The sequence below is a fragment of the Zootoca vivipara genome, chromosome 12 (genome assembly GCF_963506605.1).
Source record: "Zootoca vivipara chromosome 12, rZooViv1.1, whole genome shotgun sequence".
NCBI classification, from domain to species: Eukaryota; Metazoa; Chordata; class Lepidosauria; order Squamata; family Lacertidae; genus Zootoca; species Zootoca vivipara.
The window spans coordinates 27,117,900-27,136,616 of NC_083287.1; the positions used below are offsets into that span (position 1 = coordinate 27,117,900).

Below are 18,717 nucleotides of genomic sequence, written 5' to 3' on the forward strand. Positions count from 1 at the left end.
GTTTCATGGTTTAATGGATGTCTCTCAGGCCCATATACAATGGTTTAGGAAACATATACAGTACAGGCAACTTGCATTCTGGGACATTGTAAGCCCATTCTGCAGTCTGATGTTGGAAAGCTTTGCTTCAGATTAAGGCTAACCCCTGCTTAGTTTTGTGTTCAAACCTAGCCAAACGATGGTTAACCATTGGTTATGAAGCTGATTGTTTCAACCACCACTGTTTAGGGTTTGGCCATAACACTAAACTGTGGTTAATTGAAACTGGAAGCAAACTATTTAATCTCATCATGACTATGCTAGCAAAGAGAGGCTTTGTGCACAAGCCCAAAGCTGTTAAGTGCCATCCCACTGTTTATCGGTACATGCAAACCATGAGTCACAGACTGTGGTTTGGGCAGTTACTTGGGCCATGATGCAGAGGAATGTGAGCAAGGCCAAGCAGACACATTAGCATGGCAAAACAAACCCTACTTTTCTAAATCTGTAAATTCTGGTTATTCATGTGCTGGTTAAGAGCCCCCATCTACCTCTGGTGTGGCCATAAAGCTCCATTTTAAGTGTTGCTTAATCCTTTAGGTTGGAATGACTATTATAATTTGACATCCTGAACCTAATGTTATTTACTTGGAAGCAACTCCTATTAATATCTGTAGCTGATACCTGTACATGTGGCAGATCACCCATCCTTAGAAATCAGTTTAATGCACTGAGAAAGTTCCATTGTATGCAAGCATGCATGTGCATAAATTAGTCTTTCAGAAATTAGTCTTTCAGAAATTATATTGCATACCGTTATATATTTTGTACAGATTGTTTCCTTTGCACCTGTGCTTGCTCCGAGAAGGGTTAATCTTCATAATTATGAATGTAATTTGTGGAAGAAATACATACTGGTCTGCAATTGTATTTGAGTTAGAGTGAGAAACATTTTCCTACCATATGGGTGGAAAAGAACAATGTCCGAATGTATCAAATTTCCATTTTTGACAGTCTGAACCACTTATATTTGATTTTTACAATCTTTCTGGAAACCTAATTTTGCTTTAGCCGCTAAATGCTTCTGTTTACTATTTCATTCCGTGAAGTATGATTTTGTGCTAATTCTGAAAGGGGATTCTTTCTGCTAGATAGCAGCAACAGACAATATGTAAAATAAATATATTGTACTCGGTCCATAATTGCCAGCCTATAAATTCTTGAATTTTCCACCGCAAATTCAAAAGGAATGCAATTACTTGCATCTGGCTTGAGTAAACATGTGTGTTCGTAGCAATAAGATGAACATATCCTAGCAATGCTTCTGCCTTTGGTATTCTTAAGCTGCATCCTTGCTAGAGAAAAGACTTACATATTCACTATGTATTCTATATTAGAAGGATTGCACTGTAACCCTTCACTGTAATATGTGCATACACAGCTCTCCTATTTACCAGTTTCTTAAATTTGTATCCTGCCTTTCCAACATTAAAATTCCAAAAAATCAAATGACTTCTAGGCACTAAATTATTCTTTTTTAAAAAATATTTTTTTCTTTGCTTTCCTGTTTTATCATATCATCAATGCATACTGCATTATATAATAAGGATAATAAGAAGGAAAAATAATATAAATATGACATATATAAATAAATATTAGTAGTAGCATAGCTTATTCTCCAATTTGTTTTACTCACCTAAACTTTGTCTTTAATTCCCCTTCCACTTTTTTCTTGGTTTCCTAACTGCTGTCTTTTCAACTGCGTTTTCTTACTCTACTCTTCATTACCTTATATTATCCCACATTATAGCCTCTGCTGCTGAGTATTTTTGTTAGTCTGTTATGGTTATATTTTTGTTATAATAGTTTTTCATATAATCTATATGTAATATCCAATCCTCTTTCAAATTCTTGTCATCATTATTTCTTAATCTATTTGTCATGCTGGCCAGTTTTATATATTCTAATAGCTTAAGATGCCATTCTTTTCATGTTAGTACTTCATCCAGTTTTGTGCTACCAGAACTTGAGCAGCTATGGTCGCATACATACAAAGAGTAGATATTTTGATGTTTCTGTTGTTATTATTATTGGCTAATTTACTTGGTGTCAAATACCACCTGTGGATCATTTTTAAATAGTTCTCTTTTAATGCGTAACTAGCAGTAAATCTTAGGTTTATTTTTCACAATTGTTCCCACCGATTCAAATCAATGTTGTGACCCACATCTTGTAGGCACTAATTTTTTCCTATAGTGATGAGGGCAAGTCACATTTGAGAGGTGAAAGCAATTTAACTGTAGTCAGTGAATGATGAAACATTGCTTTCTCCTAGCATTTTAAAAACCTGTGGCACTATGAACTACTCTGCTGCTTCCTCTTTTTCCTTGCATATTGCCATGTTTTGTTATGCAGGGTGGTGAGATGAGGGAAGAAGAAACAAAAAGAAAGGTCTACTGTACCCCATCATTGTTCAGAAGATCCCAGTAGAGTAGAATTGGAGGGCAGAGGGGGAATTGGTGAAAATTGTTTCGCTTTTCCATTAGTAGAGGTCTCCTCTGGCTCAAAAGCTATCCCATGAACACAAGGGCATCACTGGATACAATCCAGTTTACTGCATGTGATTTTTGTCTGCTTTTTTTTTAAAAAAAGTTTACTACTGTTATAATAGGAACTGGAACAAAATTCTCTAGCCCAGTGGTTTTCAACCAGTGTGCTGTGGCACCCTAGGGTGCCTTGAATGATGGACAGGGTGCTGCAGGCAACACTGCCCTCTGTCCCTCTTTCCTTCCCTCCCTCCTCTGAGGCCCTCTCATGTCTCTGCCTCCCAAAGGCTTATGCAGCTGTTTGTTGAAGCAGCCCTGGCTACAAGCTCCCCGGGCAAATAGTTCCTCGGGGGCTGGCCAGGTTGCCAGGAGCTGAGGTGGCCTCAGAGTAAGTAAGCAAGTAGGTGAGGGAGCCCAGCCAGCCAGTCCCCCAGCCCTTGCTGTTGGGAATGGACAAACATGTGGGATGCTGGGCAGGCAGGCAGGCACCACACTGGCCTTTCTTGTGCTTGATGAGAACTGAGTGCCCGGTGTCGAAGGGGAGCCTTTCCACCATGCAGGCCCAGCAGCACCCACTGCTGTCACTGCTGCCTGCCAAGGTGAATAAGGTGCTGGCCTCAGGATTCTAAGGCCGAGGGCAATCTCTGCCCCTGTGGGGCAGCATGAGGAGGCACCTCTCTTTGGGGCAGGGGGCAGTGGCTCAGAGACCAGGGGCAGTGGCGACGTCTGGCTGGAGGACTACCAAGGAGAAGGGAGAGGAGAGGCGGCTGAGGGAACACTCCAAGGGAGGGTGTTCAGAAAGGGGTGAGGGGCTGTCAGCTCTGCAGGCGACATAACTGGTTCAGAGTGCGTTTACCCACTGGGGAGCTGCAGAAAGAGTGTAGTTGGTCAGGGGAGATGTGGACTCAAAAAGGTTGAAAACCTCTGCTCTAGCCACTCAATTTGGAAGTAGTGTTCCATATTCAATCATTCTGTTATATTAACCGCCCCTCATTTTTTGGTGTAATTAAATTACTGTTCATGGAGTTAGAACATAAAATCTAGGTGATGTGCGTTTAGTTTCTTTGGACTCTCGATTCACACATGCATGTAGTTGATTTCTCATCACTTAATGACTTGCAACTCAGTATGTGAATTGCTTCCTTTGAAAATTAGAGTGATGAGATGATATAAAAGCTCTCCCTCTGGAGTTTTATCTTTGAAGACTGTTTTGCAAATGCCAACCATCAATTGATACGGCAATTGCTGAGTGATGAACAACTATGTGTAATCAAGCAACTTCATTAAAGTGAAATAATTTTATGCTTTAGAACAGGATCTAGACCCAGTTATTGAAAACATTTTCAGACAATTAGGATTGTCTCACACTTAAATACTGCAATCAGAGATATGGCCTCTTTAAGTTAATTACAGAACCCTAGAAATCTACAAAATATAAATGGCATGGGTTAGGCTGGGTTCTAGCCCTTTTTGTTTGTGATATCACAGGTACAATCCACACCATGTAGCACTTGCAATAAAAACACTCATTGAGGAAATATTAAATTTTTCCAGCAGCACGATAATTGCATTTTGAATTTCTACCTGTATGCAGGAATAATGCCTTTCAGAAACAAAGTGATATTTCAAAAAGACCATGGAAATTGTTAATATCCTGTGTTTGCACTACCACAATACCCACATTATTGTGGATTTTTTTTATTGATATGAGATGCTAATAAAGGTTCTTTATTCCTAACATAAAAGGCCAGCCACAGACCAGGAATCTTATAACCAGCTCTTGAAATGAAACAAAACAAAAACCTCACCACAAATACAATCAGGCCTCTTTGAAAGCTATTACAGACTTGCTGTTTTAAACATAACAGTGTATAAAGAAAACACTACATGAGTATGCTGCTAATGGAAACCAGCATGTTTGCCAAAACAAGTGAAAAGTACACACTGTGTCAACTGATTCATGATCAGAGACAAGTTGTCAAAGACAGGGCATCTGAACTACTCATTCCAAAATTGACTTAATGTATTTTGTGCTTCTTGCATTGTTTTATAAAGTATAGATTTTGATGAATGTTTCAGTGTTGATTGTTATTATTCATATCTAAGAAATGGATTGCTAGTGAGGGGATACCTTCCATGCTTCTAAACAGGTCTGCAATGGTGAGATTTCTGGAAGTACCCTGAGCCAGTTCTGATGTAATACCAAACTATGGTTAAGTGCATGAACCATGCATTTGCTACTGGTTTTAAACTAAACGGAATTCCTTGTTATGTCTGAACTGAGGGAACTCTAGTTAATGAACAAGTCAGGGTCCTAAATCAGCTCGCTGGTTTTGAAAGGCTGTGACAAAGACGAGTGACTAAATTTATCTTCTGTTACCGCAGGTTTTCTTTAGTGCTCCTAGAATGAGCCATAACCCTCAGATTTTATATATATTCTCTCTCTCTCTCTCTCTCTCTCTCTCTCTCTCTCTCTCTCTCTCTCACACACACACACACACACACACACACTATATATATATATATATATATATATATATATATATATATATATATATATACACACACACACACACACACATACATATACACACACACATATATATACACATATACACTCTCTCTCTCTCTCTCACACACACACACACAATATATATATATATATATATATATATATATATATATATATATATATATATATATATATTATATGGTGTATTTATAGCATTTTGATAACTTGGGATGTAAGATTTAAAGACTCCATTCTTCTCAACTGTTGTGAGAAATTAGCCTGTAATCTCTTATATTTGCATTTCAGGTTTCATTTTGTTTTTAAGGTGCTGAAATATTCCATCCATGCTACTGAATTTTGTGGATGTAGCTTGGTATCAAATATGTTCAGCTACTTAAATACCCCTCCATTATCTCTTTAATGGACAGCACTTCAGCCATGACTTCTCAGTTTGATTCCTTTTCAAAATAGATCAGTTACATCAGTTTTACAGATGGGCTTGCAGCCAGATCCCAATTATATGTCCTGGTGATTCCTGTGGGTCTTATTCCCAAGTAAGGGACAACCTTGCACTGGCTGCCAATCTGTTACTGGGCCACGTTCAAGCTTTTGGTGCTAACATAGAAGGACCTAGATGGATGCCAACAACAGCAGTAGCAAACCGTGGTGGGGAGGGGGGAATAACTCCTAATGAAAGCATTTTTTTAACAACCCCACATGCAGACTTCAAAAGTTCTTTGTAATCAGTTTAAAATTATTTCTGCTGCCATCTATATTATTTTACCTTCTCTGGTTCATTTCCACGCATGCCCCGATTTCCTTTAGTGATCTCTCAGTAACTTGCATTGATGTAAGAAACCTTCTATCACTCAAGCAAACATCTTTTGTGGTTTAAGCCAAAATGCTATTCTAAACCCACTCCTTCATTAATCACATACGGTGAAATGTATTTTTTAACCAAAGGTAAAAAAACTACACTGCTCTTTGTTTTGAGTGTAGCAAGTGTTTGCTGTGTAAATAATGTCACTAATTATAAAAGTGCCAAAACATTTTTTAAAATTTCATTCAATTGCTATATGAACAAATAATAATTATAATATAATTGGTCTTTCAGATACGTCTTGTACTTGGAATGCAATGGTATCAACATCAAGGCAAATGGAGCTAAATGCTATAATTATTGCTTTCTACAATAGATAGGCAATAATATGCTGGCTGCAGGTGTTTCATGATGATGTACATGTAGATTTAGTAAAAAAGATGGTGTAGTATAATTATAATTAACTAAATTCAACAAAGATAAGAAGTGAGCAATTTTCCTGGTGGCCACATCAGCAGTTCCTTATGCAAATTTTGGTTACATTCAATTAATTCCAGTTGTCTAAATTATATTTATTTACTTTGCATATCATTTTCAAAAAGATATGCAGTCTAACTTTCTTTTCCCAAGACAATCATGTAGGCCTGATCTGTGAACTAGCTCATAAATGTGCTTCTGGTCCCACTGAAATTGTTTGCTATTTCCACCAGGGAAAAGATGGTTAATAGTAATAAAGCTTCTTGGATGATGTGTGTACTAGAATGATGTGTGTACCAAATAAACACAAAGGAGGTATATGGACATGGAGATTGAATCTATTGAATTTGATTGTGTTTCTTCTTTCTTCTTTTACGTGGTTGCTGATCAAAGGGAATGTCATATTTCACGATGTTGCAAAATTTAAAATGCTACTCATGCTGCGAAGAATGCTAACAACCCATGGACAACAAGATGGATCATGACAAAAGTGCAGAAAGACACAACTATCCAATGTAGCACAAGATATGGGCCACACAACTCGGTTTATTGAACCATATGCAGGCAACTCATATCTAGGCTCTCTATGTCTGTTTGCAGGCAGGTAAGAATAGAATTAAGAACAAAATACAGTTTCTGACTGGGGTAGGGCCTAACCATTGGCCCTCATAAATACCCATCAGCCCCAGCCAGCATGGTCATGGTAAGGTATAATGGGAGTTGTAGTCCAGCAACATCTGGAGGGTCACAGGATAGCCACCTCTGCTTTAGATTAGTATACGAGGTAAGACTGGAAAATATTTACAGCCTAATAAAGCCGCCAATACAGTGCCCTCCCATGTACTCTGAGGTCCAGCATACAGTGTTGATATTTCTTTGAGTAGCATAGGAAAGGGAAAGTGAGAGCAAAGTTACAAAAGAGAGATGTGGTATTGGTTAAAATGAAATAAAGTGATGGGAAGAAATGAACGTTTTTAAAAGGCGTTTAAATGTGTGACCTACTTTGTGGACTGCCCCCATGTTTCCCTGTACTTTTTGTTAAATTGTTTTCAGTTGTGCATGGTTCCATTTGCATACTACTTAATGAGCAAAATACAAAACAAACACACACACTTATTTTATTTGTACCAATGTGTATATATCTTCCTGAATTAAGAAAAAATGATATATGATTCGCTGAGTGTCCCTTGACAAGTCAGTAAATTGAAAAAAGTTACACAAACTAGTGCCTGATTGGAGAAAAACATATTTTTTTAAAAAATTGAATAACAGTTATATCTTGACTTCCTTCCACCATAGTACCCAAGGCAGCATACATGTGATACCTCTTCATTTGTAGTTTGTGAGAGTATCAGTTTGTCCAATTTGCTTTGCTTTACCCCATGGAAAAGTTTACAGCAGCAGCTAGCTCATCAATAGATATAAAATAAATAGATAGATATTTATTACGGCTTTAAGCCCATATAAACAAACAAAACAAATATAAAATACATTTTGTTCTTCATTGCAGATGATCCAAGGTGTCTGAACTGTAATACTTGGGGCTGGGGGAATGCAGCAGTGCATTTTTTTTTCTTTTTAGAAATTAATTTGGGAAGTCAATGGCTAAAATAGGAACATAGGAAATTGCATAGTATCAAGGGGTCCACCTAACTCAGTCTTTGTTGTCTCTATTAACTGACCGCAGCTTTCTAGGGTTTCAGATATGGGATGTTCCCAATCCTGTCTGGAGATGCCAGGGAGCCAAGACATCCCTAAATTATTATTTTAATGTAAGAGTGGAATGTTCTAAAATGACTCTTAAAATGTGATAGATCCCGTTCTACTCTTATAAGCTGTTTTAGGTGTACTTGTAAAGAAAAATAGTGTATAAATAATATTAATTTTCTAACAGTAGTTTTCGGTTACAGTTTAAAGAAGCGTACAGCTGTATATACTGGCTAGTTAAAGCTCAATGAGGTCAAAGAGATTTTAGCACCAAACTGCTCTTGGAGTTACAGCCATTTTGTATTTTTTAACGGAATTGGTCTATTTATAGTCATCATTGTTGCTATATAATTATAAGCTAGTGAGTCAATTACACAGTTGCCAGTGAAATGAGGCTGTCTAAAATAGAGGGATCAGAAGAAACTGGAGTTCAGGAAGGGCTTACGTTATCTTTCTAGTGAAATACCTTACCAGAAACGAGATTGCTCAACTATTTTGACCGTCAGTGATTTATCATTTTTAATCCCTGGAGCATAAATATCATATTTCTTCATCAGTCAGCAGTGGTTTTATTAATATAATTACAGTAAAAGGCAATAGATCTTCATTTTGTCCTGATTATAATTATAAATGTATTGCCAAAATTATTACGTTTTATATTGACACAAGACATGTTAGTGCATGCATTCTGACAATGCAATGTTGAAAAACACATTTCTTTCTACATGAATATGGTTGTGCTGTTTAAATGGTGACCATTCTTGCTTTCCAGCTTTGATCACAGAATACATATTTCTAATGGGAGTTTCAATACTTAGTCCCCAGAGTGTGCTTTGACTTCCGTCTTTGAGTCACCAGGCACTATTTGTCCTGCAGATGCTTTTCTGGGTTGCACCTATTTATGGCTGATATGGGGAACCTGTGGGCTCGCAGATGTATTACAGTTTCCATCATTCCTGATTAATGGACATGTTGGCTAGGTAGGGCTGATGGGAGTTGGAGTTCAACAGCCACAGCTTCCCAATCCTAGGTCCATGTAAAACTTTGTCCTGGATTGTGTTGCCTGTTCTCTCTGGACCTAATGGATTCGGGGTTCAAGGACATTCTTTTTGTACCCAGCTACTCTGATTCAGTAATATTTGACATTTTTTAAACAATATTGTAAGTGGGATTAGTAACAGAATCTTTTCAGCAATTGTGGATACATCTACAAATATCCCAAAATCATTAATTTGGTAGTTTTAGGCTGCAATATTTGGTAATGTTAGGGCACATAATTGCTCCTTGGGAAGTATGCCCTTGTGATACTTGCATTTGCATTTATAGTTTACATTTTTAGGTATATTCTTCAAATATCTTAAAATATCCCTGTACACATAAGTGTGTGAAACAACCCTTGAATGCTTTTAGTTTACTGTAACATGTTGTAGATAACCCTTGTTTTATGCATCTATCATAATGGCATAAAAATATTATTTTGGCTATTCATCTCTGATAACTTTATCATTTTAGTTCCATATGACCATAGCACTAAATTAATGTTCGTCAGAAACCATTGACACAATGTCTTTTTCTCTTTCACTATCAAAACATGGAATGTAGAAAAGAAATAAAACAGCCAAATAAGGATTGTGCATATACAATGTTGTTGTTTTTTGCAAAAAATACCCCAGCACTCCCATACAGAATAATTACAAATAATAATGATAACAGAAATGTTTAGGATCCATAATTTCAGATAGTTCTAGGCTAAGACCTTCCAAGGTAGGTCACATGCACAGTAAGACATTACATTAAACATCTTATAAAAACATATCAGTCTAAAACACTGTGCTGGAAGTCAATGGTGAAGCAGCAAATGTCTCTATATAACACTATGTTCCCAAACCCCTCCCCCATGTTTTTCCCTCATAGAGATCAACTATAAGAGAGTGTGGAGCCCATTTACGTACAGTACAGCAATGGGTGAAATGGGAGCTTCAAGCAGTTCACTGCTTTTAGTTTACTATTTTTCCTATGGCCTGGTTCATAAAACACCACAAGCTTTGTGTTTATACCTTAGTGATACCTGAACCATGTGAATGTGCAGGAACCTGGAGAGGAGTTGATAGTCCTTTCGCTCTACCCTGGTCATTCTTAAAACCACAGTTTGGCTTCTAAACTGGGGCTCATGGTTATTGCTAACCATGAGCTGTAACCAAGAACAAGACTTATCCAGTAGAATCAAAGTTGGGGATGCTGTTCAGGCATGTAAATTGAAACCAGTGGAGCTATGTAGTGTACTATGCAAATACGTCTAGTACAGTCTGTTGTTGGTTGGTGCATTTTATGTCTGCTTGAAAGCAAGTTTTATTGCTGTCTAACTATTGGAGGGGAAGGAGTTACTCATGGGTAATGTCATGTCATTTTTCTGTTTTAATCAGTAACATAGAGCATTCTTTTTAGATTATGTTGAAGCCTTGCTATTTTTTAGGGTGAACTCGTAACAAAAAACACAAATGTACATTTTTTTCCACAGAGCAATTAAATATCTTTATTTAACTCTTCGCCACAATTAAAAACACAAATCTGAGTGAAAGAGACAAAACAATTTTGTAGGAACAAAAGTGGAAGTGAGGAAAAAAGCAAAAACAACTGGTTTATCTTAGAATTTAGTTGCTACTCAACTGCCCTTGTTTGTTGGCTCTTTTCCTCCTCTCCCAATGTTTTACTTGCATTTTCTGCACAAACGTATACCTATCTACTCAAAGGTAAGCCCAGTGATGCTTGCATTCAGGGATATGTGCATGGGAATTCAGCCTTTTTACAGAAGATATATTTTCACTGCTATTTTTCTTTTATTCAGTGTTTTTTAGCAAATAATTGGGTTTAATTTGAATTTTCAGCAAAAGAAAGTACCGACTATGTTCCCAACTGAGGTTACAGATGTAAACCTTAGACCACACTGAGTTTCAAGTTGTGTGTTTCTTTCATATTTCTTTGGGCTTTGGTTTTAAAATAATTCAAATTAGCAGTATTTGATTAGCAGAGTGAAAATGTGAAGTTTAATCTGCATTATTTAGCGAATTGAAAAAACAAACATTGTGGCCTTATGGGCATAGCCAGGATTTATTTGGAGGGGGAGCAGAACCAAGTTATCTGCAATGCAATTGGTCAGTTTGTTAAGTATTTTTCTTTATTTACTTGATGGGGGGGCAGCTGCACACACCCCTGGCTACGCCCATGTGTGGCCTCCTTCTCAAAACTGATTTGAAGCAACTAACAGTAGGAAAACCTCCACACATAGTGACTTAACACTGATTTATAGAGTGTAGATGAGCACTATCACTAAGAAAGTCTTGGCTTTGCACAGCATAATTGTACTTAGAATTATTTGTTTCAAACTCCAAATTAATGCTGGGCAGTACAACTTTCATGAAACAAAATGGGAATAGAAAACATATTCAACTAGGATATATGGCATTCCAGACATTTGAGAATCTAGTGTTTAGAGGACAATGTAGAAACAGAAAAACCTGACAATCTTGGTTTTATTAAATCTCCAAAAACATGAGAACAGAGGTGATGGTGGGAAGCAAGCTGCACACAATAATTGCTGTCTACATTGGAAATGAATTGCATGACTAACATTTCAGAGAAACAACAACATGAAGTAGATAGCTTAAGAAGCAGATTTAAAACACACACACACACACAGAGGAAACACTTTTCAGATGAGCTTTATGCAAATTTGAAAAAACGATGTTCTTGATTAAGTATGGTTGATGACAAATCTTAACATCCAAGGCCTAATGAGAAGAACACTAGTTTATTGGTTTTCTGTTTATGGTTATGCTGGTTTTTATTAATTTACTTGATGTATTTTGGCAATATCCAGAGCAGACCTGCTGAAATTAATGGATAAGTTAGTCATGTCCATTAATTATTACTTCTAGATTTTGAAGTCTGAAAGCTGAATTCGGAGGTTGTATTCTCGATATGTGTATGCATGATGGACAGAGGAAAACAGAAAATGAAAATGTTGCTTTCTTCTTGATCTGCTTCATCACAAGTAGAACACTTAATTCTTCCCCTGCCCTCCTGCTCTAGATAGGCAGATTCCCAATGCAGTTTGAATACATTCTGTTTTAGATGAGATGTTAAGATGCTTGAAAACAGGAAACAATGGGGCAGTTGCACTTTCTGTTGTTTTTCTGCATCACTTATCTTGTACAAAGACATTCAGTTCAGTGAAAGTACAATACTGTAAGGTAAGGACATAAATAATGGCGAGGGTGTATTTTTTGCAGAGGTAGAGAACCTGCAACCTTCCATATGTTGTTAGACTCCAACTCCCATCAGCCCCAGTCAGCATGAACAGTAGTTAGGGATGGCAGGAGTTCTAGTCCAATAGTATCTGGAAGATTGTAGTTTCTGCATTCTTGTGTTTTTAGGTAAAGAGTTTTCCTGATCGCAAATATTTTGTATACTAGAATTCATCATCTTTTTTGTTACGATTTGTCCACCTTTAGTGCCTCAAATTGTTAATTTACTTTCTTAGAATAGACTAGACATGCTATAAATGGATGTGAGTGAGTGAGGCATATATATGAAACATATACCTCATATAGTTCAACCACTCTGGAGGTTCACAGGCATCTTGTCTGTGATCTACATCTTAAAGGTAATATTGCATATTTTCCTTTGTTTACTTTTGCCTTTCCTGCTGGCATGGTCTGGGTGAATGGTTGGGTGTTTTCCAGTAGTACAAAAATGTCTAACAAGTTTTCCTTAACACAGGAGCGTGCTGCAAATGTAACTCCTAGCAGCCATAGAAATAGTTTACAGACTATCCTTTTTCTTCTGTCGCCAACTGACAATCTTCTGTTTATACTGATACAGATGTATTGAAAGATGGGTATTCAAAATACAATGTATGTTTTAGTACATCATCCAGATTTCCAAGGGCTTTTGGAGCAAAACCATTGTGATGATGCCACACCTCACTAGCAAAAGGAAGTGAAGTTCGTGCATCTTAATAATGCTTTCACCCTCCCAAACTTGATACAGTTATAGCAGCCAGTCTCTCCCTGCCCCCTCGGTTGGAAGCAGGTGTGTTGTTGATTCTGTTAGACAGGTTGTGGGATATTATTTCAGAACTTTACTGAGACCACCCAAAAGAAATGCCAAATGTGCTACACCGAATACTACTTCACGTTCTTGTTTGTTCTTTACAGCAACTAACATTTGGGCATCTTTTGATATAGTTACACACAGCTGTCAATATAAATATAAGCTTATTCTTCATTTCAGTTGAAGTTCAACTCAGCTGAACTCAGGATAAAAAGATACAGTGGGCAATGATGCCTTGGCCTTCTGTCTCCCAGCCATTATTGTTTGTCAGTGAAATAGCATGATTTTTAAAAGTTGGCTTAACCTGTTGCAGTCAGAATCGGTCAACATTCACGCCAAGACAGGCACAGCCTTAACAGGCTGTCATGGCTTCATGACAACAGTTGGGCTGGTATGTGTTGTTACTGGGCCTATGCATTCTCCAGGGCGCATTCTGAACCTAGTATTTTTCACCTATCAGGTGATTTGAAGGTGAGACCCTATTGTCATAGTCAGAGCCAGACTATTAAATCTCTTTCTCATGAATTTAGGCAGACAGCAACCGTTCCTCTGTGCAGAAGAGTTGGGCCCATTAAGTTTGTTCATTCTGGGAGACTTAGGAATCCCATAAATTCATGAATACCCTAGGAGTTTCCAGTTGACGTGGTTGGTGCCTCTGTTAAAAACCTTGTCTCACTATGAAATTGTGAGTTGTATTGGGCTGTTAACATGATCCCTCCCACTGAATTGCTCACAATTGCTCAGGAAGTTGTTCAGCAGAGTTTTTTGAGGGGTTAGTGGCCTATTGGGTGATATTTTAAAACCTTTGGAGGACTTCTGTGACATGCTTGTGAGACGTTTTGATGATAAAATGGCTCTTATCTATTCCAACCTTGTCACCACTGTATCAGGAAACAATTAATCAATTTGTAGTTGTTGTGGCTTGATGATATAGACGAGGTGCTTGGAATGACGCAGCTGACCATATGTGGATTTGCCCTTTCCGCATCTTCGTTAATGACATCTGGCTATGTAATAATTACATCTAGGTGTAGAATAAGTACTGTACTATATATTCGTATAGTAGCCTATGCTTAAGCCAGGCAAAAGCTCTTGAGGGTGTGGAGCAGAGCTGGGGAGCATGGGCCTGGGGAAGGTTCTGAGGGCTGGATAAAGAAGCCCAGTTTCTTTCCCCAGTCAACAAGAAGGAGGACTTTTTTGGCAGTGGAACCCTGATTGTGGAATGCCTTAAAGCGGCTGAGGGCAGACCGGAGTGAAGCCTGCTCACCTCCAGTCCATTTCCAAGGCCTGCACACTTGTCTAGGCAATGTTGCTTTGTGTGTTGTATGTGTGGTCTCGCTTCATACGGTGGCATAGCTGAATGTATAGAATTCAAGTTACTGAGCACCAATAACTCTACTAGAAAACAAATATGAGACTGCTTTCCGGCATCGTATTACCATAATCCAACTAGTATTGAAGCAAAAGAAGACATCAGTGTGTGGTCTGGGCGCCCACACATGGTGGGAAACCACTTGAATCAGATGTAGTAAGTGTGCATCCGAATCCATCTGGAGCTACAAGGCATTTCTTATTTAAAAGCAGAGGGTGCATATCTTTTTGTGGAATCAAACTTTTGTAATATGAATTTATAGACTGTATGACTGGCAAGATTCCAAAATGCTTTATTTTTCTAAATTGCATTCACATGGCGCTGTAAATGTTTTGTTCTTTGGTTGGTATATTAATGCAGTAAATCATCCATTTAAATAACAGTAAAAGAATATTGCACGCCAGGAAGATAGATTTTTCAATACAGCATTAACTGTACTAGGTTAATGGATCCTGTGGTTCATCAACAATACGGTCTACATTTTGGAGATGGGGAAGTAGATTACGACAGAATTTACGTGATACATAGGGAAGATCAATTACTAGGATTGCTGTTGCAGGTTTTACTGATGAGTTAAACAATTTTCTGTACATGTTCCATAAGCATCACATATTTGGGGTCCCAGAACCATAGAGGCAGCAGTGGGTGGTCGGCAATGTGAGATAATTGGTGTGGGACAAGAACAAGATCTTGGCTGCTCGTTTTGTTTTTCCTATCCTTCTGTGTTTAATGTTACAATATGACTAAACTTTTCAAGTATCTAAGACTGTGATGTTTTCTGTTGTTGAATATTTGGCTTCCCTCAATGAAAATATTGAAAAGCAGGATTGTAACACTATAGAAAGAAAGTTGTATAGAAAGAAAGACAGGAACACTTGTAAATATGATTGACCATGACATTTTTTATTGAGTCAGTTTGCACTGCCAATCTAATTCAGCAGAAACTCCAAGAAAGGTTCTTTGCTATCAAAATATCACTGGAACGAAGTGCTCACTCACAGGTCCAGCTAGATATTAGAAAGAATGTCTGATTCTTCTTTCTATTTTTATTTGGGTTTAATGAATCCAAACCACAAAGCAGTCATTCAGAAACTAAAGGTTTTGCACTTAAACATGTTGGGAACACAGCAAAAATGTTTAGCAATCTGCAAATTCAAAGGATTCAAAGGATCTGTCCGTAGAAGAGACCCTCTTGCACTGACCATTGTCAGTAAAAAATGTGCAAACTGAATGAAGAGAACAGGAAATATTCAGCTAAGTTTATTTAAAAAAATAAATTTAATATTAATGTTGTGCTTTATTTGTTGTAACCTGCTCTCCACTGTATTATGCAAAGTCATTTCTCTGCCAACCTTTATTTCTAAATTATTAACCTTCTCACCCAGCTTCCCAAACTGTTTTGTCAATAAATTGGTAGATCTTTCTAAATCTGAGTGCACTTGTTGTACCAAACCTTTCATTGACTGGGCAATCTTTTTCCTAAAATCAATAAATTGCTGTGTAAAGAACTCAGTATAATCTGCCTTCCCCATTTCTTCTGTTGTTGTTGTCTCTTCTTGTACGCTTGCACGTCTCTTCTCAATAGAGGCCTTCCTGGTAAAAGCTCCCATATCATGTTTTCCCCCCATGTTTAGCTAAAAGTTTTCCCACAGAGTCTTTATTGTGATCTATTCAAGGTCACACCTGCATTTCTCACTCTACTCAAAAGTGAAAGTATTTCCCCACTCCCAGACTAAACTATAAATTTTCCCCTCACTATTTTTGGACCCTTTTGCCACTTACCAAAAGAGAGACAGAAACCAATAAATAAATAAAAATACAAAAATACAAGTAAAAAGAAAGAGTGGATAATATCAATTTGTTGCAATTACCCTTCCACCCAAAGGTTGTTTAATTAGCACAGCCAAATCCCACCTACCATAAATAGCGGACGATATTACTCAAAACAGTTCACAGATCAAATAAATCCAAAAATGGGCAAAATCCATACAAATACACCATATAAAAATATACTTCTCTTCCACAGTTCCTTTCTTTTCTCAGACAATGGCGGCGAAGGAGAGATAGTTAAAAGTGTCTAATTGTAATCCAAAATAATCCAATATGTTATGATATATTGTAATCCAAATTCCATATTTAAAAATTCAAGAGGTATGCTTCCAAAGGTGTCAGAGAATACTGAAAAGTTACTCACTGGCAGGTAATATTGCAATAAAATCCCTGGTCTTCAGCAAGCACTTTTTATCCAACCAACTCCAGCTGTTCCAGGTTCTCTTCCCTTTCTGGGAGATTTCTCCCCCGAAATAGGTAGAGAGTTCTCCTGCTAGCTTTGGTTTGTGCCTCCAAGTTCCAGGGTTAAAAGTATTAATTCCTGTATTTCCAAGCCTCTTTTTAAACAGGAGACTTTTGCTGCTCTGCCAGATATCCCTCAGCCTGTAAAATTGTATCTCTGCCCAGCTGTCAAATTGTAGCTCAAAGTTATTCTATTGAAGAGCAACCAGACATAATTGTATCCAATATGTATCCAAAAGAAAGGAAATTTCTTGTATTTCAAAATTGCTAAATAGTCTCCATTAGCTGCTACTACTGTGCTCTGCTCCCATTCACAAAAAGTCCCCTTGCAGAGCCTGTCCGCTGACTTCCTTCTTCACTTCCGTTTTGCCAAATCAATTAATTTAAACCTAATTTCTTCTTTAAAAGCTTTATTTGGTCTTTACCTCTGATTGGAAAGTCCACTGCTTACAGTGACAGCATGTGGCTTCGGCTGTAGGGTGCAATGGAGCCGTGAGCGGACTCAAGCCTCTTCCCCTTTTCCCCTCGCAAAAACAGCAGTGGGGAGATCGGGGTTCTGGCAAGTTCTCCGACGCTCTGCTGGACCCATGAGGTCCCCACTCATTCCTGGGGGGAGGGGTCCAGGGGGGTGCCTAGCCTAGCCCTGGCCTCGCCCCAGAACCCTATCAGCCAGAACCGCGTCGTCCTTTACTCAGACGACACGGAGCGCGCCGCCATTCCCTCCGCAGCAGACCGGAAGTCCACCCTAAGATTCTTTTTCAACTGTAGATCTCAAAAGTTTAATCTCTGCCCATCTGCAGCCAAAGGATGTCATGTGCCACTGAGATATGGGCCTATCTGCTTCCTACTTTTTCTTCCTAATTCCTACCATTTCCCCGTTATTTTTAATTCATATTTTGAATTTCCCATCCTAGAAATGAAAGCAGCTGATAATGGGTATATTTCTGCTCTCTTTCAGGACAATGTGAAGCTTCAAGAGACCATGGATTCAGCTGCTGCTCTTATCATGGGATTAATAAGAGACAGAAATCCTGCCTACGTTGGACAGCTTCTAGTAGCATGAAAAGGAGATGTGAAGATATTTCAAGGAGGGGTCAATGCAGGCTTTTTAAGTTGAAATCTACCAACAGTATATTTAGGGTGGCAGATAAATATTTAAGAGGGAGGTCTTATTTGAGATATAGCTACTATAAGGTTCAGAATGCTATGCTATGTGTTACCTTGAGTGCCTTTGGGCAGTGAGAACTAAGGACTATGATTAATAAGGTTGGTTGTATTCTAAAGGGATATAACTGCAGAAGTGAATTGTTTCAAAGCTGTGTGGACATGATCTAAGAGTGAAGTACTTTAAATGCAGCTATACCACGAGGAAGTGCTAAGCATGTGTCACTCTATTATTACACTGGCTAATTAAAGCCATAAGAATAGCCCATCTAGTCCAACATTCTGTTCTCACAGGGACCAACCAGATGCCTGTTGGAAACCCAAAAGCAGGATCCAAGCATAACACCACCAACCAACCATGTGGTTTAAGGCAACCAGTATTTCCCTCACCTTCTCTCAAATAACTTTCTGGTTTAAATCAGGGGAAATCAATTACAGGTAGGGTTGCCAGACTCAATAGAGGACAGGACTTCTGTGCCTTTAATTGCCCTGCTCTCTTTTGAGTCTGGAAACCTTAAAGAGAAACCAGCAGACCCTTTGTTTAATTTCCAAGCAAAGGGTCTGCTGGTTTCTCTTTAAAGTTTCCAGACTCAAAAGAGCAGGGCAATTAAAGGCACAGAAGTCCTGTCCTCTATTGAGTCTGGCAACCCTAATTACAGGTGTTATTTAAGCAGAACTTTTCATACTGGTATTGCACTACCTTGCTGTGCTTTGAACCCCAGATAAAGAAGTGGGC

The 18,717-nt window shown here is 38.2% G+C and overlaps 1 protein-coding gene across 2 annotated transcripts in view; it reads left to right on the forward strand.

Moving 5' to 3' along the window:
• Nucleotides 1–18,505, forward strand: part of CRPPA (CDP-L-ribitol pyrophosphorylase A) — a 53,575-nt gene extending 35,070 nt beyond the window's left edge. For both annotated transcript variants that reach the window (XM_035128980.2, XM_060280743.1), the window contains exon 10: nt 17,776–18,505. In XM_035128980.2, the coding sequence (XP_034984871.2) occupies nt 17,776–17,880 (105 nt within the window). In that variant the 3' untranslated portion in view covers nt 17,881–18,505. The remainder of the gene's footprint in view (nt 1–17,775) is intronic.
• Nucleotides 18,506–18,717: the final 212 nt, after the last annotated feature.